This window comes from Scyliorhinus torazame, chromosome 16, assembly GCF_047496885.1.
Source record: "Scyliorhinus torazame isolate Kashiwa2021f chromosome 16, sScyTor2.1, whole genome shotgun sequence".
Classification (NCBI taxonomy): domain Eukaryota; kingdom Metazoa; phylum Chordata; class Chondrichthyes; order Carcharhiniformes; family Scyliorhinidae; genus Scyliorhinus; species Scyliorhinus torazame.
In genome coordinates, this window is record NC_092722.1 from 137,130,934 (window position 1) to 137,155,937 (window position 25,004).

Below are 25,004 nucleotides of genomic sequence, written 5' to 3' on the forward strand. Positions count from 1 at the left end.
ATTGTAATCTGTATCAAATGCTCCCTAAGCAGGTGCAGTAGGTACACTGCAGCATAGCAGAGATTAGAGAGGTGGATGGAAATGAAATTGTTCAGGAATCCACGCTGCATGTGCTACCAACATTTGCATTTGGCAGAAATGGAGGCCAGCAGTTAGGAGCGGCCCAGGCCATTTTCCCAAAGGTGATGTGTGGGGTAACAGTGCTACCATTGCGTACTAAGGATTCTCAATGGAGACTGACTGGTATTTTCCACTTGGCCTCCATGTTCACGCAGGCATTGGCGACCAACATGCTCAGTTGTTTGAAGGGTGGTGGCAGACCTTGGGGCGGGATGGGGGTGACATCCCTCCAGGCAGGCTTAGGAAGTGTTCCATGGCTGCCTGGGGGCTGCAGTAGCTACAGGCCATTCTGCAAAGAGGCCCTCTCCAAACCCCATAGTGCCCTGGTTGTAAAATATATTTTTAAATAGTCCCCTTGTTTCCATTGCAATCAGATGTAAACTGTAGAGCAAAATCCATGTTTCTTAGTTCCCCTTGTATTGAAGAGTTTGGATGTTTGTATGAATTTTTTCTTATCTAAAGTGTGAATTTAGGGTAATGGAAAAGAGGGTTCAGAATTTCCTATAACGATGGATATATAATTGATAATGCATGCAAATTTTTCCATTGTGTATGGTGGTCTCGCCTTTGCAAATTTGCTATAAGAATTTCTGGATTTATAACCTAAATGCACAGCAGTGAGTCTAACAGCAAATCAAAAAATGGCACAACCAAATAAGTTAATGGGAGCTCCATCATTTATTTAATCTATAACGCCTTTACAGTTGAGGAAATTTCATCACAGACTGATCTAAAATCATTTTACCTGTCTGATTTGGTTTCCTCCGGGCGCTCCAGTTTCCTCCCACAGTCCAAAGATGTGCAGGTTAGGTGGATTGGCCATGATAAATTGCCCCTTAGCGTCGAAAGGGTAACGTGGGGTTATGGAGATAGGGCGGGGGAGAGGGCCTAGGTAGAGTGCTCGTTCGGATGGTCAGTGCAAACCCGATGAGCCGAATGGCCTTCTTCTGCACTGTAGGGATTCTATGATTCTGCGTTATACTTTCATGCACAATTGCATTTATTATTATATCCAACAGGATGCCCTCACTCATCTCTGCATGCCATAATTATTTGAGATACGGCTCCAGAAGAATCTTCCTTCCTAATAAATATGGCATAAATTATTACCAGTGATAGCCTCTTTGGATGCTGCTAAAGCTGTGGGAAATAGTTGAGTAGGATTCAGAACAGAATGGCCTTTCACCTGAGCAAAGAGTAAATATTAAGAGTTTAACAGAAAAACAACTTTTTGTTTCAACTAACAATCCCTTTAGTCCTTCTTAAAACTCTGCCTACTTTATACAGGGTATGAAACGTTACAAGTCAAGATACATTTTAAATGCATTCCTTAAACTATAGCATAATAATAAGTGGTGAATAATGTTCCAGGGTAATGAATTTTCTACAATTCTTGCGGCAGGTAGCAGAATTAGTTTCCTGTAGTTTTACCTGAGAAATAGTAAATGGAAGTGCTGATGGATCCCATCAATCCATCAAGCATATCACTGCTAGATCCCAAAGAACCAACCAGCTACATTATTTTGCAATCTAAGTGACAGGGAGTAAAAGAATAAAATTAATTCAGGATGGCCATGTTTGCCAGTCATTTTAATAGTGGGCAGATTCTTTCCTTCTTATGTTAATGCTTAACTCGACTATTTCAGCAAGAATATAAACAGAGAAAAGTTCCCAGAAAGTAATGATGAAGATCATTTCGGGGATGATTTCCTCTGTTTTTTGCCCTGTTAAATAGGTGTTACAATATAGATGCTTTATTTCAATGTCACAAATTTCCAGACTGTGTTCTTTTCAGGCTCCATTGAGCTTATGATAGTAAGATCTATTCATTTATTTGCCTAAGATAGTAAATATTTACAATCGTTAAAATATTTTCTGACTACAGTTTTTCATGATACTGATTATTTGAGGAATTTTACTACCAAGTTTTAAATGCATAGCGATTAACAATGTTATAATGAATTTGTGCTCTTCTGTCATTTGTCAGCATAAAATTCCCAACTAAAAAAATGTTTCATTTTATCAACTCTACTCCTTATTGAATTATTTTAGTTCGTTGATTCAGCTGCGCTGCCAAGTTCATATAGAAATAGCTCAGATTGAAGAAGATGAAGAACGGATAGAGGTTGCCATGGAACATCTTAGAAAAGCTTATACGTTAGGTGCTAAAGGACCATATGAAAAATATCTGACTGAAAAACTGCACTGTCTGAAGATTTATGCAGAAATTTATGAATCTACTATAGTCCCAGAGGATCAAGCAATGAAGATAATTGAACAGGTAAAATGCAGAGATTTTGAAATATGTATTGAAAACAAAATACAGAGAATTGAGAGACCAAAGCAGTTGTGTTTGATTAAATTGTGTGTTGTGTCTTCAATAGGTTTTAAACTATAGGCATAAAAAAATCTACATTACAAGTAATAACAGACAGATTCCAAAAGATTTGAAGGCAGTAATAGAACCATTGTTCCCTATTTTAACCTCTCCGCCTGGAGTTGTGCAAGCAAGCATTTTTTAGGTGGTAACATTTGGGTGATAGAAGGCATTCCTGAAGGAATAGTCCCTGTTACTCAGGTAAGTAGAGGTCTTCGAGGGGTGGGCAATCGTGTTCCTAACGCTTAAAGAAAACAGAATCTTAACCAACCATTCTGCCCCGCCCCTCTTTTGAAACTGTGATCCTCAGAGTGTATCACAATAGTCATTACAGGCGATTCTCACAAAAAATGTCTTAGAGCAAGATTTTCCCAATGTGTTGAGCTGATCTAGTTATGATTGACAGGTCCTCATCACATCAAAAGAAGTTAAGTTCTTTCTGCTGAGCAAAAGAGGAAGTGAAAGCACTTATCGCCTCTCTTAATAAACATTGCGGTTAGCTTCACAGCAGGGGACTTGAGATTAATTCAAACATGAACGGAAATGAAAACAAACAATCCAGACACCTGGCTCTAGAATCATAGAATCCCTACAGTGCAAAAGAAGGCATTCCCATTGAGTCTGCACCGACCCACTGAAAGAGCACGCTACCTAGGCCCACAACCCCGCTCTATCCTTGTAACCTCACCTAACCTTTGGACACTAAGGGGCTGTTTAGCATGGCGAGTCCACCTAACCTGCACATCTTTGAACTGTGGGAGGAAATTGGAGCACCCGGAGGCAACCCACGCAGACACAGGGAGAATGTACATACTCCACACTGACACCCAAAACTGGAATTGAACTGGGGTCCCTGGTACTGTGCAGCACCATGCTGCCCCCTGGAAGCTATTGCCATATCATGCACAGCCTACTAAAAGTTATTCCTCTTTGAAAGTGAATAGAAGCCATGTAGATCAAAGGGTTTGAGGGGCTTTAATGTCTTGTGAAGTGTTTCAACTTTCTATGAAGTAATTGCTGCTGCTTTCAATACTTCTGTCTGAGCAACAGGTGTAAAGGGCTGGTAAGTGAGTGGTTTTTCACAGTTTCTGCCTGGACTGCTCTGAAGCTTCCAGGAGTTGTAACTCACGGGAAAAATTTCTGATGTGGGGGTCTCTTATAGGAGGTTGTTATGACACCCTGGGCGAGGGCGCGGTCCGTTCCAGCCCCCCTTGACACGGAGTCACAACGCAATTGAAATGGCCAATAATTCTTAGAAAAATACCAAAGTCTTTGACCCTTAGCTGTTGAATAATTACAGATACTAAGTTTGTAAATTTGCAGCAAATGCAACTGGTTAACTATTATCTCATTCCTAATCCCTCACTTTAACATGCCTCCACCCTCTATGCACACACACAAGACAAAAAAAACACAGAGGAGTGAAAATAATAAGTAAAAGTAAAAGCTAAGAGTTTTTGTTTCAGATAGTTGTTTCTAACCATCTTTTCTTCAAACCAGGCTTTCAAGTTGACATTTCTGCTTTACAGTCTGTAATGCTTTTCACTGTAGATTCATTCAGGTCTCTGCAGTTTCAGAAATACAGCTGCTTTTCTGGAGAAAACATGTGAGAGAGAGATAATAAGTCATTTCCCCTGCGTGCCCAGGGGCCCAACTCTGCTTTCCTTCGGCCTCCGGAAATCATCCCATTCAGACAGGATCCAATCGCCACCTGTTACTGGCAGAATATGGCCAATCGGCCACCAGCCAACCTATCAAACCGAGTTCCACCCCATCCCCCGGGTGCCACAAAGTCTGAGTTCTGTTGTTCGTAGATTGGCATCACATACTATAACTTCTTGAATTCCACATTCTCTCTGCTGCTTGACATAAAAGATATATTTCCATTAAACATCCATGGATCAAAATGATCACAGCCAGAAAATAAAGGGGAAATAAGGGAATCATCAGGAAGGACCCTTATAGGGTCTCTGACATGGGGGGTCTCTGACATGGGGGGGGGGGGTCTCTGACATGGGGGGATTCTCTGTTGGTGATGCAATTGGGGATCAGTCAGCTGGGGGGGTCAGGTTACCCTTGTCTGCTGTTGTGGGGAAGGGCGTGACCCGTAATTCCCGTGCTGATGCGGAAGGGGGAGTATGACCCTATCTGTCAGCAGTTGGAGGGGGGGGGTTACAGGATGTGTGTTCTGGCAGGGTGGGGAGGCCAGTCACCGGACCTCGATATCAGGCCGCCCACTCAGAATGACAGCCTGATAGTGGGATTCGGAATGGGAGATCCCCACCATGCATAAATTTACATGACGAGGGGGAAGGCATCGCTCCTGGGCTCCACTCCTAGCACCAGAGCAGACCAGGAGTGATTCTACTCCAGTGGGAGAATCTCCCAAACGGAGAATCCTGTTCGTGAAGATATATCTAGCACAATTCAAGCAAATAATTGAGAAAAATAATGTTTTTGCGAAAGCAAGAAAGAAAATAACCAAAAACATGAAGTTGATGTGTGTTAATCATGTATTAGAAAACTAAAATTGATGGTAAATAATAAAAAAGAAAATGAGGACGTGAATACAAACAAAGGTACTTGTATTTTAAGCAAGTTTGTATAACAATAGCTTCATAATATTACAAATATAGGCCGGAATTCTCCAGCCGTTGCAATTCTCTGTTTCTTCTGGAAGCACATCCCCACCTTCAGGTTTCATGCTGGCGTGGGGTGGCTTCAGTGGGAAATTCTATTGACAAGTAGCGGGAGTAGAGAATCCTGCCACCAGCCAATAGCGCGCCATCGAGAAACACGTGGCTGGGGGACTGGAGAATCCAGCCCATAATGTTTAATGATCTTTGGTTTCGGTATCTTTTGGTACAAGTAAGATGTGTCATTCATATAGCATGTTGTTTCAATAAATTTACTTCCTTACTCCAATGAGTGAATCATTGGCCAGTTCCTGGATTCCATGGGAACAAAACTGTTATTAGGTTTATTTTATGATCAATAAACCGATCACATGTTCTTGCTTGGTGGAGGTGGATGTATCTAAGAAATGGGAAAATAAAGCATAGTTTGCTTGTTAAAAGCAATCTTTTAAATGCAAAATATTTATAATATGGACACACTTGATAATCTATTTGCTTCTAAGTCTTTCATTAAATGATGAAAGATTGTTTTCTTGTATTGAAGGTCAGAAGAAACAACAATTTACAACACAGTCGATCTTTGCTGATTCAAGCTGGTCTGGCTCTGGCGTCTGATGCTTTTCAGCTGGTACTAGATGGTGAAAATGAGGCTAAAGGTGAGTCATTAAATTAGCATTCAGTGCATAATTATAGAGAGCCGGTTAACTTAATGGCTAGTACTTGGTTGGGAATAATGTTAACAGCACAGGCTTGATTCCTGTTCCAGCTGGTGTAGACTTGAGACCTGCCTCCTTGCCCGACCCTGGGAGTGGAAGGCAATGGCAAACCACCACAAATAAAAACTGCCATGAACACAGCTCAGGATGCAACATCAGCAGATAATGATCCAAGACCTGCCTTTGGGCAGAGCACACGGAACATGATGATGATATAATTGCAGCACATATGCATAAAAAAAAAATTAGAGTACCCAATTATTTTTTTCCAATTAATGGGCAATTTAGCTTGGCCAGTTCACCTACCCTGCACATCTTTTTTTGTTTGGGGGTGAAACCCACGCAGGCACGGGGAGATGTGCAGACCCCACATGGCCAGTGACCTGGGGCCAGAATTGAACCCGGGTCCTTGGCACTGTGAGGCAGCAATGCTAACCACTGCACCACCGTGCTGCCCCCTAGTGGCAACTAGGGTTTTTCACAGGAACTTCATTGCGGTGTTAATGTAAGCCTATTTGTGACAATAAAGATTACTATTATAATACATATGCATAATCCAAACGTCTTGAAAACAGTAACAGAATTTTGTTTCAGTTAATTAGTTAATAGAGGTTACAATATCATGGGAAAGAAATTCAATTTTGGCTATACATTCCGCTCATTATTCTTTTGCACTGACTGCAAATTAATTTTAATCTCCCTCCAACCAATATGGAGCAGGCTTTAACATTTTAAAGCCTTTCAGCAAATGAATTGCTATATGGCTATGAATGCAATTATTTGTGAGAAAAGCATTGTTAAAAACATAATGCAATTAATATAATTGGCTGGATTCTCTGCTTCCCGCCACCAGTACGGCAGCTCCCGATGCGACAGAGAATCCAGCGTGTCAGAAAAATGGATCGGCGTGCCTCTGGAGCATTGGAGCTTGTGGTGGGCCAAGGGGCGGTAACTGTTTAAGGGAGTTTCCCCCAAAGTCCATTGGAGCGTCCCCCACCCCAACAATGCAAATCCTGCCCAACCCACCCCCACCAGACCCCACCAGAAACCTCCCATTACAGTGACCCCCACTAGAAACCCCTCCCATAAGGAGGATCCCACCCCAGACCCCCCATAATAGTAATAATAATAATAATCTTAATTATTGTCACAAGTAGGCTTACATTTACACTGCAATGAATTTACTGTGAAAATCCCCTAGTCGCCACACTCTGCCCCCCCGAAAATCCCCTAGTCGCCACACTCTGCCCCCCCCCCCCTTTACAGAAACTCTTGGCTGGAAGCTAGAGAGCGGTCCAGACAGATACAGTGAAAAAAATCACTTCTTTAAAACTCACCAGTGCTCTAAACCTGCTGGCTCAGGCAGAAAAAGCAGAATCTCTAAATTCCCAGAAAGTGATGATCACATCAGCTGGATTTAAACACACTCAGATCTTTGATCTGTAAAGCTTTCATCCATGTTAATGGGAAATTGGTTTCACCAGGCTGTGATTGACAGTTTGCACACAGCCAGCTGTCTGCATTGTTTAATTTACTAACCCTTCATGCTTGAATGGATCTCCAGTACCCAGCTGTGAAACTAACTGCAATGTTTATAAACATCTAGCTATGAATGCTGGCTCTTGGATTACATCAAATGCAGTTATGTGCTTCACTTCCTCTATTTCTCTGCAGAAAACATTGAACTGCTTTCTCTTATCGGGGGGTCTCTGGTGTGAATCTCTGTAATGGGGGTCTCTGGTGGTGGGGTAGTTAGAGGATCGGGTCACCCTCGTATTGTAGGGGGCGGGGGAGTGGATGATCCATCAAATCCGATGTTGAAGGGGCGGAATTGCGTTGTCAGAGGGGAGCGGGCCTAGCCACCGGACCTCGCTTTGGGATGCCCACTCAAAATGGCAACCTGATAGTGGGATTCGCAAGGGAATCCCTTGCAATTCCCACCGTGCATGGATTTGCATGGCAAGGGATAGTGAAATGCTTCTGGATTCCTGCTCCCAGTGGGAGCGCACATCTGAGGCTATTCATCTCCTAAACGGAGAATCCAATGTATCAACATTGGGGCAGCATGGAGCATAGTGGTTAGCACAATTGCTTCACAGCTCCAGGGTCCCAGGTTCGATTCCTGGCTTGGGTCACTGTCTGTGCGGAGTCTGCACGTTCTCCCTGTGTGTGCATGGGTTTCTTCCGGCTGCTCCGTTTTCCTCCCACAGTCCAAAGATGTGCAGGTTAGGTGGATTGGCCATGCTAAAATTGCTCTTAGTGTCCAAAAAAGGTTAAGTGGGGTTACTGTGTTGCAGAGATAGGGTGGAGGTGTGGACTTGGGTAGGGTGCTCTTTCCAAGGGCCGGTGCAGACTCGATGGGCCGAATAGCCTCCTTCAGCACTGTAAATTCTATGATTCTATGAACATCTTTCGCTTGTTTAATCTGCAGCTCTCCAATTATTTCATCTAAAGTGAAAAATATATGTGAAGTCATATTACAACAGTAATGCTGGCACAAGGTGGTTATAGTGTATATATTTCACCATTGGGGGTCGGTTAGCTCAGTTGGCTGGATGGCTGGTTTGTTTTGTGGAGTGTTGCCAAAAGTACTTGTTGAATTCCCGTACAGGCTGAGGTTATCCTTGAATCTCCTGTCTTCTCAACCATGCCCCTTGCCTGAGGTGTGGTGATGGTGGCACAGTGGCTAGCACTTCTGCCTCACAGCTCAAGGGTCCCGGGTTGAATTCCATGTGACTGTCTGTGTAGAGTTTGTACTTTCTCCCCATGTCTGCGTGTGTTTCCTCCGGGTATTCCGGTTTCCTCCTACAGTCCAAAGATGTGCAGGTTAGGTGGATTGGCCATGCTAAATTTCCCCTTAGTGTCCAAAAGGCAAGGTGGGGTTACTGGGTTACAGGCATAGGGTGGCGGTGTGGGCTTAAATAAGGTGCTCTTTCCAATGGCTGGTGCAGAGTCGATGGACCAAATGCCCTCCTTCGCACTGTAATAATAATCTTTATTATTGTCATAAGTAGGCTTACATTAACACTGCAATGAAGTTACTGTGAAAATTCCCCAGTCGCCACACTCCGGCAACTGTTCGGGTACACTGAAAGAGAACTCAGAATGTTCAATTCAAGTACATCTTTTGGGACTTGTGGGAGGAAACCGGATCATCCGAGGAAACCCACGCTGACGGGGGAGAAGATGCAGACTCTGCACAGACAGTGATCCAAGCAGGAATTGAACCTGGGACCTGGCGCTGTGAAGCAACGGTGCTAACCTCTGTGCTACTGACTGTAAACCACTGTAAATTCTATGATTCTAGGTAAAATCACCAGCAGTTAGCTTTCTCTCAAAAGGGGCGAGCAGCCTATGGTCCTCAGGAACTACAGAGACTTTCTTTCAGTGTAAATGTAGCCAGAATCCAAAGCCAGCATTCAACTTGATGGAGTTTGACTTCCTGAATTAGGTAGTCTCCTTTCTTCTTCCTCAGTCACTTTGGATATTCACATCAAGGGCGAGATTCTCCGACCCCCCCGCCCGGTCGGAGAATCGCCGGGGGCTGGCGTGAATCCTGCCCCCCCCCGGTTGCTGAATTCTCCGGCACCGGATATTCGGCGGGGGCGGGAATTGCGCTGCGCCGGTTGGCGGGACCCCCCCGCGATTCTCCAGCCCGGATGGGCCGAAGTCCCGCTGCTAGAATGCCTGTCCCGCCAGCGTAGATTAAACCACCTACCTTACCGGCGGGACAAGGCGGCGCGGGCGGGCTCCGGTGTCCTGGGGGGGCGGCGCGGGGCGATCTGGCCCCGGGGGGTGCCCCCACGGTGGCCTGGCCCGCGATCGGGGCCCACCGGTCCGCGGGCGGGCCTGTGCCGTGGGGGCACTCTTTTCCTTCCGCCTTCACCACGGCGTCCACCATGGCGGAGGCGGAAGAGACTCCCTTCACAGCGCATGCGTGGGGATGCCGTGAGCGGCCGCTAACGCTCCTGCGCATGCGCCGCCCGGAGATGTCATTTCCGCGCCAGCTGGCGGGGCACTAAAGGCCTTTTCTGCCAGCTGGCGGGGCGGAAATTAGTCCGCCGCGGGCCTAGCCCCTTAAGGGCGGGGCTCGGCCCCCCAAGATGGCACCTTTGGGGCGGCGCGATGCCCGACTGATTTGCGCCGTTTTGGGCGCCGGTCGGCAGACCGCGCTGATACTGGAGAATTTCGCCCCTGATTCATACACACCAAGTTAACCTGGTGTTGTAAGACTTCTTACCAAGTTTAGTGTTGGTGACGACGGCGAGGGCCTGGGTTTGATCCCGGCCCGGGTCACTTCGTGTGGAGTTTGCACATTCTCCCTGTGTTTGCGTGAGTCTCACCCCCACAGTCCACTTGTGGAGTGGGTGCAGCTGTTATATAAGGAGCCGATGGCGAGCGTGTGCAGAAATAGTATGAACTCGGGGTATTTTGCATTGAATCGGGGTACGAGGCAGGAATGCCTCATGTCCGTCCCCACTTCTGTTTGCATTTGCTATAGAGCCCTTGGCTATTGCGCTGAGGAGCTCGGGGTTGTGGAAAGGGCATAGTGAGGGGAGGAGGGGGGGGCGGGGCCGGTGGAACATAGGGGGCGAGATTCTCCACTCCCGCGCCGGTTGGGAGAATCGCCTGGGCCGCCAAAATTTCCCCGGACGCCGGTCCAACGCCCTCACGTGATTCTCCCAAGCGGCGGGAACGGCCATGTCGAGTTCCGCGGGCCGCAGGCCGGAGAATCGTCGGAGACACCCAAAATGGCGATTCTCCGGCACCCCCGCTATTCTCAGGCCCGGATGGGCCGAGCAGCCAGGCCAAAACGGCGGGTTCCCCCCGGCGCCGTCCACACCTCATCGCAGGGGATCTCAGGGGATCCTGCACCGGGGGGCACCTCAAATGTGGCATGGCCCGCGATCGGTGCCCACTGATTGTTGGGCCGTCCTCTCTGAAGGAGGACCTCCTTCCTTCCATGGTCCCGCAAGATCCGTCCGCCATCTTCTTGCGGGGCGGACTCAGAGAGGACGGCCAACCCGCGCATGCGCGGGTGACGCAAGTTATGCGGCGCCGCCTTTACGCGGCGACAAGGCCTGGCGCATGTAGATAACGCGGCCCCGATCCTAGCCCATTGTCGGGGCCTGAATCGGTCGGGATTGGGGACGTTTCGCGCGGTCTTGAACCTTGACGGCGTTCATGACGGCGTGGGCACTTCGGCACGGGAGTGGAGAATCCCGCCCAGGGTGTCCTTATATGCAGATGACTTGTTGCTGTATATTTTGGGGCAAAACTCTTTGGTGGGGAGTATAATGGGTTTGCTCCAGGGATTTGGGACGTTTTCAAGTTGCAAATTGAATTTCGGGAAAAGTGAGTATTTTGTGGTTTCTCCTCCAGGAGTGGGAGCGGGGATGGGGGGGAACTGCCATTTCACCTGGCGGTGACTCATTTTAGGTATTTAGGTGTGCAGGTGGCCCGGAATTGGGCAGGCTTTGGAGGTTTAATTTCACTAACTTGGTGGGGAGGTGAAGGCTGACATGCTGAGGTGGGACAATCTCCCTCTGTCGTTGGTGGGTCGGGTGCAGGCAATAAATATGAATGTTTTGCCGCGATTCTTGTTCTTGTTTCAGTGCCTACCTGTCTTTTTGCCCAAGGTGTTTTTTACCGGGGTAGACAGGCTGATCTTCTCGTTTGTTTGGATGGGGAAGGTGGCTAGGATTAGGAAGGTTATTCTGCAGGCGGTGGGTTAGGCCTCCTAAATTATGATGTATTATTTTTAGGCGGCAAATGCAGAGAATGTTCAGGGTTGGAGCAGGGAGTGGGCACTTTGTCAGGATGGAGGTGGGCTCTTTTAGGGGCCGGAGTTGCGGGCACTAGCAACGGTGCCGGTCCCGATGGCCCCAGGAAAGTGTACGATGACTCCGGTGGTGGTGGCCACGTTGAAGATCTGGAGGCAGTTTAGACAGCATTTTAGGTTGGGAGCTGTGTTCAGGGGGGATGCCGATCAGGGGGGAATCATGGGTTCGAGCCGGGGAGGATGGTTGCAAAGTTTTGGGGACGGGAAGAGAGGAGGCTGAAGGAAATTAAGGATTTGTTTCAGGGAGGGCGATTTGCAAATTTGGAGGAGTTGGGTGAGAGGTTTGGGCTGGCGCTGGGTGAAAGCTTTAGGTATGTGTATGTATGGGATTTTGCGAGGAAGGTCTTCACAAGCTCCCCAATAGCATCTGCCTCCTCGTTGCTGGATGCGGTGCTGTCAGCGTGGGGTTTGGAGAGGGGGGCTATCTTGGCGATTTACAAGAGGATCTTGGCAGAGGACGGGGTGTCCATAGGTGGGTTAAGGCGGTGGGAGGAAGAGTAGGGGGGAGGTGCTGGAGGAGGGTCTGTAGTGAAGGTGCTTGTGGAGGGTAAATGCCTCGACTTCATGCGTGAGGCTGGGGCTGTTACAGCTGAAGTTAGTGTTCAGGGCGCACCTCACAAAGTCTAGGATGTGTGGATGTTCGAGGGGGTGGAGGATGTCCGTGTGGGATGTGGGAGAGGCCCTGTGAATCATGGGCGGCATAGTGGCACAGTGGTTAGCACTTTTGCTTCACAGCACCAGGGCTCGCGTTCGATTCCCGGCTTGGGTCACATGTATGTGTGGAATCTGCACTTTTTCCCCATGTCTTCTTGGGTTTCTTCCGGGTGCCCCGGTTTCCTCCCACAAATCGCAAAAGAAGTTTTTGCGAGGTGCATTGGACATTCTGAATTATGTCTCCATGTACCCGAACAGACGCCAGAGTGTGGCGACAAGGGGATTTTCACAGTAATTCCATTGCAGTGCTAATGTAAGCCTACTTGTGCCAATAAAGAGTATTATTATTATTCGTCCAGCCTGAAGCTGGAAAGGTTTTGGAGAAAGGTGTTCAGCACCATTTCGGGGTTTTACCTATGGACGTGGAGTCTGGTCTCGAGAAGCTTTATTTGGGGTGTTGGATCGGCCGGAGCTAGAGGGGCTGCGGGGCAGATGTTTTAGTCTTTGCCTCGCTGATTGATCTTAGGCAGATCTTGTTGCGGTGAAGGTCAGCTTCTCCACCTGTGCCTTGGCATGGTGGGGGAACTTGCTAGAGTTTCTGACACTGGAAAACATTAACTTTTCTCTGATTGGGGCGAGTGTTGGGTTCAACAATTGTTGGGGCTTGTTCATCACGCATTTTCGGGAGTTTGTTAATGTTGACTGTTTAGGTGGGCTGGGAGATTTTGTGGGGTTGTTTTGTATTGTAAAATTGTTGAAAATGTGTTGAATAAAAATACTTTTTTAAAAAAGCAATGGACTTATTTTCTTTTGCAGCTCTTAATGTGGAAGTAAAGTGGGCTGGTGGAATTGCTGGATGTTATTCTGGAATCTGGGCCGGGATTCTCCGAACCTCCGCGCCAAAATCATGCTCGGCGTGGGTGCGGAGAATGGGGTCTCAGACCCGCGGCGCCAGGACGTAATTCTCCGCGGCGATTCTCCACGGCAATTCTCCGCGATCGACCGACCGAGTTCTCGCCAAGTTCCGCCGGTGTGGTTCCAACCTGGTTCCACCTGGCGGAAGCTCGGACTCGCGGCCGCGCTGGCCATCCTGGTGGGAGGGGGGAATCAGACTCCGTGGGGGGCCTCCACGACGGACAGGCCCGTGATCGGGGGCTACCTATCGGCGGCAGCGCGCGATCTGGGGGGGCCCATCTTCCACACTGGCCCGCTGTGTGGCTCTGCCATGTTGCGCGGGGGCTGGCCCGAAAATGCCGCCGCGCGCATGCCTGGACCTATGGCCGGAAGTGCCGGGCCCCGTATCGGCAGCAGGCACTGCGGGATGCACGCCGGGGCCCTGCTGTCCCTTTTAAAACCGGAGAATCACTCCGGACATTTTGAAAAAAGTCTGGAGTGTTTTGCGCCGTTTTCCAGCGGGCGTGGGGACATGGCCCCATTTTCGGAGAATCCCAGCCCTGATCTCCGAAGAATGACTGATCATAACAGAGAATGGGTATTCAGGATTTTGGGTATTGCACTGGAGAATTGTACAGGGAGTGCTGTGACGGGTGCTGAAGGGCTGTTTGTTGAGTTCAAGGCTTATGCGCAAACTAGTTGCTCTCAAACTTAAGTGCAGTACTAGGTACCAACCATGTATTATGGACATCTCTTGCTAGGCCAGCATTTATTGCTCATTCCTTATTTCCATTGAGAGGGTGGCAGTGAACTACTGGAATGAATTGCTGCTGTTTTGGCAGTGTAGCTGCTCCCACAGTGTTATTAGGTAGGATGTTCTGTGATTATGATCCAGCACTGATGAAAGAACGATGATATATTTTCTCTTAATTGCCCACTGCTGCCTGCAGAAGGGGGGTTGCCGCCTGCTTTCAGGCCTTGCAACCTGACTTCCAGATGAGTCCTGGAAGTCCATCTATCAATAGTTGTTTTTTTTGTCTTTCACAGTTGCATCTTTAAAAAGCTATTTCAACTTTTCGTGAATATTGTTAAACCTAGGCTGGATTCTCTGATCCCCAGCGAAGTGTTTCTCAGCAACACGCCGTTCACTGGTGGCAAGATTCTCTACTCCTGCCTCCTTCTAGTTTAAACTAGTATGGCAGGGGGGTGGATAGGTTGGAAGGTGAAAGCATTGAGGGAGAGCTAGGGAATAGGGCCAGTATGGTTCTGAGGAAGAGCAGACAGGGAGATGTTGCTGAAAACAGCGGGTCTGGTGGCCTGAAGTGCATATGTTTTAATGCAAGAAGTATTACGGGTAAGGCAGATGAACTTAAAGCTTGGGTTAGTACTTGGAACTATGATGTTGTTGCCATTACAGAGACCTGGTTGAGGGAAGGGACAGGATTAGCAGCTAAACGTTCCAGGATTTAGATGGTTCAGGTGGGATAGAGGGCGATGTAAAAGAGGTGGGGGAGTTGCGCTACTGGTTAGGGAAAATATCACAGCTGTACTACTGGAGGACACCACAGAGGGCAGCGAGGCTATATGGGTAGAGGTCAGGAATAAGAAGGGTGCAGTCACAATGTTGGGGGTTTACTACAGGCCTCCCAACAGCCAGTGGGAGATAGAGGAGCAGATAGGTAGACAGATTTGGAAACGAGTAAAAACAACAGGATTGTTGTGATGGGAGACTTCAACTTCCCCAATATTGACTGGGACTCACTTAGTGCTAGGGGCTTGGACGGGGCAGAGTTTGTAAGGAGCATCCTGGAGGGCTTCTTAAAACAATATGTAGATAGTCCAACTCGGGAAGGGGCTGTAATGGACCTGGGGAATGAGCCCGGCCAGGTGGTAGAAGTTTCAGTAGGGGAGCATTTGGGGAACAGTGACCACAATTCAGTAAGTTTTAAAGTGCTGGTGGACAAGGATAAGAGTGGTCCTAGGGTGAATGTGCTAAATTGGGGGAAGGCTAATTATAACAATATTAGGCAGGAACTGAAGAACATAGATTGGGGGTGGATGTCTTTTAACAAACAATTTTTAATGAGGTATTTTTGGCATAACAAACAACCACAGTACAAAAAACAATAGTACAAAGAACAGTAATCACAAAACAGCCGCCGACATCCGTCCTTCCAAGGCCTGCCTATTTAACCCCCTACTCTATACTACCCGAGCCCCCCGTCCTCCTCTTCCCCCCTCCTCCCTGCTGACGATTAATTCCCCGCGAAGAAGTCAATGAATGGTTGCCACCTCCGGGCAAACCCTGACACCGACCCTCTCAAGGCAAACTTGATCGTTTCCAGGCCGAGAAAGCTCGCCATGTCGGTTAACCAGGCCTCTGACCGGAGGCCTAGACTCCCTCCATGCTAGTAGTATCCGTCGCCGGGCTACCAAGGAGGAAAAGGCCAGAACATCTACCTCTCCCTCCTCCTGAACACCCGGGTCCTCCAACAGCCCAAAGATCGCTACCCTTGGACTAATTTCCACCCTCGTCTTCAATACCCTGGACATGACATCTGTGAACCCCTGCCAATATCACCTAAGTTTTGGGCATGCCTAGAACATATGGACATGGTTCGCTGGTCCCCCCGCACATCTGACACACTTGTCTTCCACCCCAAAAAATCTACTCATCCGGGTCGCTGTCATGTGCGCCCGGTGCACCACCTTAAACTGGATCAAGCTGAGCCTTGCGCATGTAGCGGTCGCGTTGACCCTGCTCAGCGCCTCCGCCCATAGGCCATCCTCCATCTCACCCCTCGTTCCTCCTCCCACTTTCGCTTCAGCTCCTCTGTATGGTTCTCCTCCGCCCCCATTAATTCTTTGTAGATGTCCAAGATGCTCCCCTCCCCACCCACCCCCTAGACACTACCCTATCTTGAATCCCTCTTCGTGACAGCAGTGGGAAGGATGGTACCTGCCTGCGCAGAAAGTCCCGCACATGTAGATATCTGAAATAATTCCCTGCTGTCAGCCCAAACTTCTCCTCCAGCGCCCTTAACCTAGGAAAGCTCCCTTCCAGAAACAGGTCCCCCATCTTCTCAATCCCCGCCTTTGCCATACCCGAAATCCCCGGAGTGAACCGATGATTTTTGCACATTTGGGACGAATCCGACGCCCTCACTGCACCAACAAATCTCCTCCACTGACCCCAGATCCTCAGGGCCGCCACCACCATTGGACTGGTGGAATATCTCGCCGGCGGGAACGGCAATGGTGCCGTTATCAGCGCCCCTAAGCTAGTGCCCCTGCATGAGGCTGCCTCCATCCGCTCCCAAGCCGCTCCCGTCCGCACCACCACTTCCTTATCATCGCAATATTGGCCGCCCAGTAATAATTACTAAAATTTGACAGGGAAAGCCCCCCCTCCCCCGATTCCTCTCGAGCATCACCTTTTTCACCTGTGGGGACTTACCCGCCCAAACAATGCCCAAAATGATTTTGTTGACCCTCTTAAAAAAAGAAACGTATGAAAATCAGGAGGCATTGGAACACAAATAAAAATCTTGGTAATATCGTCATCTTAACCGTCTGTGATAGCGGGAGCGCATCCCCTCATCCTCAACCAGCCGGGACAAGTTCAACTTGTGTAACCGGCCCCAGTCGCGCGCCACTTGTATCCCCAGATATCTAAAGCTGTCCCTCACTAACCTGAACGGTAGCTCCCCCAGCCGACCCTCCTGGCCTCTTGCCTGGACTACATACATCTCGCTCTTCGTCATATTCAGCTTGTATCCCGAAAATGGCCAAATTCCCCCAGAACCGTCATAATCTCCCTCATCCCTGCCCCTGGATCCACCACATATAGGAGTAAATCTCCGCATACAGCGATACCCTATGCACCAAACTCCCCCCCCCTCCCCCCCCCCCCCCGAACCATCCCTTTCCAGCCCCTAGAGCAATTGCCAGCGGCTCTATGGCTAGCGCAAACAGCAGCGGGGAGAGGGGACATCCCTGTCTTGTCCCCCGGTACAGCCTAAAATAGTCCGAGGTCGTCTTGTTTGTCCTTGCACTCGCTTCCGGAGCCTGGTACAGCAGCCTGACGATAAAGCCCCTACCAAACTCAAAGCGTCCCAACACCTCCCATAAATAGTCCCACTCTACCCAGTCAAACGCCTTCTCTGCATCCATGACCACAACTACCTCTACTTCCCTACCCTCTGGGAGCAACCGTCTAATATTGGCCACCAACTCCCTATCCTTGACAAATCCGGTTTGGTCCTCCATAATCACCTCTAGCCCACAATCTTAAATCCTGAAGGCCAACACTTTGGCCAGCAGCTTAGCGTCCACATTGAGCAATGAGATAGGCCTGTAGGACCCACACAGCTTCGGGTTTTTGTCCCACTTCAGTATTAACAAAATGGTGGCTTGTGACATCGTCGGGGGCAGCACCACTCGTTAAAAACATTAACCAGCAACGGCCCTGTTATCCCCGAAAATGTCTTGTAAAATTCTACCGGGAACCCATCCGGCCCCGGAGCTTTGCCCGACTGCATTGCCTTCAAGCCCTCAGAAATGTCTTTGGCCCTACTCGGAGCCCCACCTCACCCACCTGCTCCCTGCCCACCCCTGGGAAAGTCAGCCCGTCCAAAAAGCGTTTCAACACCGAGGTGGGCTCCGAGCGGTAAAGTTCGCTATAAAAATCCCTGAACGCCCTATTTAGCCCAGCCGAATTCCCTACCAGGTTCCCATCCCCGTCGACCACCTTATCGATTCCCCTGGCTGCCTCCCTCTTCCTCAACTGCTGTGCCAGCATTCTGCTGACCTTCTCCCCATACTCATACAGCGTCTCCCTCGCCTTTCTAAGCTGCTCCACTGCCTTGCCCGTGGACAGTAACCCAAACTCCGCCTGCAGCCTCCGACACTCCCTTAACAGTTCCGCCCCTGGGGTCACCACATACCTCCTATCTATCCGTAGGATCTCCTTGATGAGTCGGTCCGGCTATGCCCTATTCATTCTGTCTCTATGAGCTCGGATTGAAATCAACTCCCCTCTCACCACTGACTTCAGCGCCCCCCCAGACCGCTGCTGCTGAGACTTCCCCCGTGTCATTGACCTGCAGATAGTCCAGCACACACTTCCTTACTCTCTCACACATCGCATCATCCGCCAAAAGGCCCACGTCCAATCGCCACTGCGGGCGTTGAAAGCTCTCCTCACTAACCTGCAGTTCCACCCAATGTGGGCATGGTCCGAGATAGTGATGGCCGAGTACCCCGTGTCCAGCACCCCCGCCAGCAGGTCCCTACTCAAAATGAAAAAATCGATCCGGGAATACACTCTGTGTAGATGCGAGTAGAAAGAAAACTCCCTAGCCGTCAGCTGTCTAAACCTCCATGGGTCGATCCCCCCCCCCCCCCCCCATCTGCTCCATGAACCCTATCAACTCCTTTGCCATCGCTGGCACCTTCCCCATTCTCGAGCACGACCGGTCTAGGCCGGGGTCGATAACCGTATTAAAATTCTCTCCCATCACCAGCTTGTGCGAGTCCAAATCCGGTATCTTCCCCAGTACCCTCCTAATGAAATCAACATCATCCCAGTTTGGCGCATAGACGTTAACCAATACCACCTTCCTCCCCTCCAGCTTACCGCTCATCATGACATAACGGCCCTCCCCGCCCGAAACAATACTGCCCGCCTGGAATTGCACCCGCTTATTAATTAAAATCGCCACCCCTCTCGTCTTAGTATCCAGCCCCGAATGGAAGATCTGACTGACCCAACCCTTCCTTAGCCTAACTTGGTCCGCCACTTTCAGGTGCGTCTCTTGCAGCATCACCACGTCCGCCTTCATAGCCCTCAGGTGCGTGAACACACGGGCCCCTCTTGACAGGCCCATTCAGCCCTCTAACATTCCAGGTGATCAGCCTGGTTGGGGGGCACCGCGCCGATCAGCCATCCCCCTTTCGGGGCCTGCCCCCTGCCCATGCGTCGCGCCGCTAACTGCCCGTCTCCAGACATCCCCCACCCCCGACCTCCTCTCCATCCCCAGACCCAAGTCCCTCCCTCATCAGCAGAATAGCCCCCCCCCCCAGCAACATCACTCTATAGCTCAACCCCTGCCCTGTATTGAACCAATATACACCCCCCACTGTGCTTCCGTAGACTAGCTCACCCAGGTAGCCTGGTGGACCTCGCCTCCGGCGCCACAAATCTCCCACCTATTGTTCCTTACCCCCCCCCCCCCCGGCCCATCGAAACCACTTCGCTCATCAAACCAAGACTGAGCAATCTCCTAATTACCATGAGAGACAGCCCAAGACAGACAGAGACCCCCACAGCACACCCCTCAATAGTGCAAATTAAAGTAATACAAAATAAAACATAGAAAGCCCCCACCAACCACCCCCATCAAAACACCAAAAAACCCAACAACGACCGAATATCTTTTACTCCCCTGCCTTCTCACAAACTTCAAAGACAAACAAAAAAGAAAGGACAACAATCAAACCATATATACATCGTTCAAAAAAGAAAAAAAGAGAAAGTCGCTGCCGCATAAGTCCGAGAAACGTCCTCAGTTCTGCGATTCAAAGTAGTGGTGCTGGTCCTCATGGGTGACCCAGAGGCGTGCCGGTTGAGGAGCCCAAATTTCACTTTCCTCTTAAACAGGATCTCCTTCACCTGCCTGAAGCTTGCCCTCCTTCTGGCCACCTCCGCACTCAGGTCCTGGTAGACACGCAGTATACTATTGTCCCACTTGCAGCTCCTGGTAGGTTTGGCCCACTGGAGGACACACTCTCTATCCAGAAATCTGTGGAACCGCACCACCATAGTCTTTGGGGGGTCCCCTGGCGGTGGCTTCCTCGCCATCACCCTGTACGCCCTGTCCACCTCCAGCGGCCGGGGAAAAGCCCCCTCCCCAGAAGCTTCTGGAACATATTTGCCACAAAAGCGCCAGAATCCGCCCCCTCAGCCCCTTCAGGGAGACCGCCAATTCTCAAATTCTGTCGCCACGCACTGTTCTCCAGCTCTTCCACTTTTTCTAACAGCCTCTTCTGCTGCATCCCCAGCTCCAGCTCGACCACCAATTGGTGCTCCTCCTGGTCCGCCAGCGCTTTCTCCAACTTCTGGATTGTCCGATCCTGGGCATCCAGCCTACGTTCCATCCGATCAATCGACTCCTTTATTGGGCCGAGACTATCTCGTTTCTGTCTGGCGAAGTCCTCTTGAGTGACCTGCATCAGCTCCTCCATCGATGGCTGGGCTGTCGCAGCAGGGGTCCGACCCTCGGCCATGTTAGCTGCAGCAGCCACTTCTATCCAGCCCTTGCTTATCTTCCTGTTTCTTCCCTTACGGTCCCTTGGGAATCTCCGTTCCATGCATCACTGTGTGGATCCAGTACTTAAATGTCCGCACTTTCCAAATCAAGACTCAAAACCACGAAAAAGTCAGGGAAAAAGGTCCAAAAGCCCGGCCAGAGCGGGAGCCACCAAGTATGTGACCTATTCCCTCATAGCCGCCACCGGAAGTCCGAGGGTGGATGTTTGAGGGTAAATCGATATCTGGGAGGCTTTCAAATGTCAGTTGAAAGGAATTCAGGACCGGCATGTTCCTGTGCGAAAGAAGGATAAATACGGCAAATTTCGGGAACCTTGGATAACGAGAGATATTGTAGGCCTCGTCAAAAAGAAAAAGAAGGCATTTGTCAGGGCTAGAAGGCTGGGAACAGACGAAGCCTGTGTGGAATATAAGGAAAGTAGGAAGGAACTTAAGCAAGGAGTCAGGAGGGCTAAAGGGGGTCACGAAAAGTCAGTGGCAAATAGGGTCAAGGAAAATCCCAAGGCTTTTTACACTTACATAAAAAGCTAGAGGGTAGCCAGGGAAAGGGTTGGCCCACTGAAGGATAGGCAAGGGAATCTGTGTGTGCAGCCAGAGGAAATGGGCGAGGTACTAAATGTATTGCATCAGTATTCACCAAAGAGAAGGAATTGGTGGATGTTGAGTCTGGAGAAGGGTGTGTAGATAGCCTGGGTCACATTGAGATCCAAAAAGATGAGGTGTTGGGCATCTTGAAAAATATTAAGGTAGATAAGTCCCCAGAGCCTGGTGGGATCTACCCCAGAATACTGAAGGAGGCTCGAGAGGAAATTGCTGAGGCCTTGCCAGAAATCTTTGGATCCTCACTGCCTTCAGGTGATGTTCCGGAGGACTGGAGAATAGCCAATGTTGTTCCTCTGTTTAAGAAGGGTAGCAAGGATAATCCAGGGAACTACAGGCCGGTGAGCCTTACGTCAGTGGTAGGGAAATTACTGGAGAGAATTCTTCGAGACAGGACCTACTCCCATTTGGAAGCAAATGGATGTATTAGCGAGAGGCAGCATGGTTGTGTGAAGGGTATGTCGTGTCTCACTAACTTGATAGAGTTTTTCGAAGAGGCCACAAAGATGATTGATGCAGGTAGGGCAGTGGATGTTGTCTATTTGGACTTCAGTTAGGCCTTTGACAAGGTCCCTCATGGCAGACTGGTCCAAAAGGTGAAGTCACACGGGATCAGGGGTGAGCTGGCAAGATGGATACAGAACTGGCTAGGTCATAGAAGGCAGAGAGTAGCAATGGAAGGGTGCTTTTCTGATTGGAGGGCTGTGACTAGTCGTGTTCTGCAAGGATCAGTGCTGGGACCTTTGCTGTTCGTAGTATATATAAATGATTTGGAGGACGGTGTAACTGGTCTGATTAGTAAGTTTGCAGACGACACAAAGGTTGGTGGAATTGTGGATAGCGATGAAGTCTGTCAGGGGATACAACAGGATTTAGATTGTTTGGAGACTTAGGCGGAGAGATGACAGATGGAGTTTGATCGGGACAAATGTGAGGTAATACAGTTTGGAGGTCTAATGCAGGTAGGGAATATACAGTGAATGGTAGAACCCTCAAGAGTATTGAAAGTCAGAGAGATCCAAGTGTACAGGTCCACAGGTCACTGAAAGGGGCAACACAGGTGGAGAAGGTAGTCAAGAAGGCATACGACATGCTTGCCTTCATTGGCCGGGGCATTACGTATAAGAATTGGCAAGTCACGTTGCAGCTGTATAGAACCTTAGTTAGGCCACACCTGGAGTATAGTGTTCAATTCTGGTCGCCACACTATCAAAAGGATGTGGAGGCTTTAGAGAGGGTGCAGAAGAGATTTACCAGAATGTTGCCTGGTATTGAGAGCATTAGGTATGAGGAGAGGTTGAATAAACTTGGTTTGTTCACACTGGAACGACGGAGATTGAGGGGCGACCTGATGGAGGTCTACAAAATTATGAGGGGCATAGACAGTGTGGATAGTCAGAGGCTTTTTCCTAGGGTAGAGGGGTCAATTACTAGGGGGCATAGGTTTAAGGTGCGAGGGGCAAGGTTTAGAGGAGATGTGCGAGGCAAATTTTTTATACAGAGGGTCGTGGGTACCTGGAACTCACTGCTGGAGGAGGTGGTGGAAGCAGAGACGATAGTGACATTTAAGGGGCATCTTGACAAATACGTGAATAGGATGGGAATAGAGGGATACGGAGCCAGGAAGTGTAGAAGGTTTTAGTTTAGACGGGCAGCATGGTCGGCACAGGTTTGGAGGGCCGAAGAGCCTGTTCCTGTGCTGTGCTTTTCTTTGTTCTTTGTTCTGCCGCTTGTCAGTGGGATAGCCCACTGAGTCACCCCATGCTACTGGGCAACCCGGGGGTGCGCTGCCGGCAGGGACAGCGAATTCCCACTGCCAGAAAATTCTGGTCCCTTTCTTTCCCATCCAATTTTCATTTTGGTTTTGTTGGGTCTAATGTGCAGGATGATGGGACTTTCTCACCACTAAACAAGTTACAAACCCCCCACAAAATATTTAAAAGCCAGTAGCACAATTGTTTACATTAATGTGGAGGTACTATTCGTTTATAACTGATTGAAGGTTTAGAAACTAAATGTTGTGATTGCTTCAAGCAACTTAGACCTGCTATCTGGGCCTTTATAATAGAAATTTTAATCTGCTCTGCATTCAATTAGTTAAAGTAATATGAACTGGATAATTGACAATTCAGCGAAAGGCATATCCAAGTCCTTGAAGGAATGTACACAGTCAATATACTGAGACACATATGTGATATTATGATTTTATATTTCTTAGTTTTTGTGACCCAGGGTAACACAGGCCACATTGGTCTACTCGCTGCCAAAGCTCAACATTATTTAAACTCCATACAGCAAACACGTGGACATCTGGAAAGACTTGGAAACGTAAATGATAAATTGAGGTAAGTGGATACTAACTGTACAGCTTGCGAATAGATTAGGTGTGATACGGATTTGTCATACGTATTGTTTCTCCATTGGGAGAATGCGTGTTACATTTTTCCGCTGGGGCAATATTTGTTGAATACCATTTGGCTGAAAGCTTGTGAAATATATGATTAGTCAGAAAAGTTCTGTTCGAATGTGCTTCTGGAATCGACAAAACAGTTCAAAACAAAAACATACTACTGAAAGATCTACTATACAAGCATATGTTTTAGGTATCAGACTGTTTTAATGGCAGGAGTAACTGTTTTCTTCATCATGCTTATCAAATGCTGTGATACCAGCCAATTAAAAAGCAACAAACATGAATTATATTCACCAGAAAGAATTAAGGCGAGTGTTTAGAAGCTGCAGATCCTCATAACACTGTTCAATTTGGTCAAAACTTAATACACCATAGGCTGGATTTAGTGCTGCCCTACCAATGGACTTGTTAAGTCCAGCCGGTGGCCTGTCCATTTATCTGACTGCCCCCTGTCCCCACTTCAGTTATACAAGTGGCCCGACCACATTAAGCAAATTGAGGCTGTTAAGTGGGTAATTAAAATCCACATGGGTGTACATTCCACCATCTTCGGGATATTACCAGGCTTGGGGGAATGGCCCACACCAAGCAATCAAACCGACAGCTCTCTATGCTGACTGGTGGCAGGCAGTAGGGGGTGGGGGTTTCTTTGCTTAATGGGCCTTTGAGTCCATTGGATAGCCATCGCCAAGGTTTCAATGCTGCCTGCCTCAGTTGCCCCCTCCCAAGGTCTCTCAAACCTGTCTTTCACCCCCCCCTTACTGGGGCCTGCTAGCTTTGTCCTGGTGATACCCCAAAACACGTACAAATTCCTGCATCAACATCAACCACTGTACACCTTTGTCCCATCCCAATGTGAAGAGCTGCTGGCCTCTGATTGTCTAGTCTGAATTGGGCCTTCTCACAATATTTCCCGCTTTCATCGTCTACCCGCCTGATGCAAATGAAAGCAGAAATCCCATCCCGAAATTGCCCTGTCCTGAATCCTTCGTGCTGGGAGCAGCAGAAATTCCCTCACCTGCCGTCTCACAAACGCCCTCACTTGCATGTACCTATAAGCATTCCCGGGAGGTAACCCAAATTTCTCCTCTAGTGCCCCTAGGCTCGCAAAAGTCCCATCGATGAATAGGTCCCCCATTCTTTTAATCCCAGCCCGACGCCAGCTCAGAAACCCCCCATCCATCCTACCCGGAACAAACCTGTGGTTCTCTCGTATCGGGGACCATACCGAGGCCCCCACCTCGCTCCTATGTCGCCTCCACTGCCCCCAGATCTTCAGAGTCGCCGCCACCACCGGACTCGTGGTGTACCTTGTCGGCGGAAGCGGCAACGGTGCCGTCACCAGCGCCCCCAGACTCGTACCCACACAAGACGCCACCTCTAGCCTCTTCCACGCCGCCCCCTCTCCCTCCATTACCCACT

At 49.1% G+C, this 25,004-nt stretch overlaps 1 protein-coding gene across 2 annotated transcripts in view; it reads left to right on the top strand.

Moving 5' to 3' along the window:
* cfap46 (cilia and flagella associated protein 46) overlaps window positions 1-25,004 on the top strand; it is a 368,598-nt gene that overhangs the window by 49,880 nt on the left and 293,714 nt on the right. For both annotated transcript variants that reach the window (XM_072479134.1, XM_072479136.1), the window contains 3 exons: window positions 2,173-2,401; window positions 5,678-5,789; window positions 23,388-23,514. In XM_072479134.1, coding sequence (XP_072335235.1) covers window positions 2,173-2,401; window positions 5,678-5,789; window positions 23,388-23,514 — 468 coding nt within the window. The remainder of the gene's footprint in view (window positions 1-2,172; window positions 2,402-5,677; window positions 5,790-23,387; window positions 23,515-25,004) is intronic.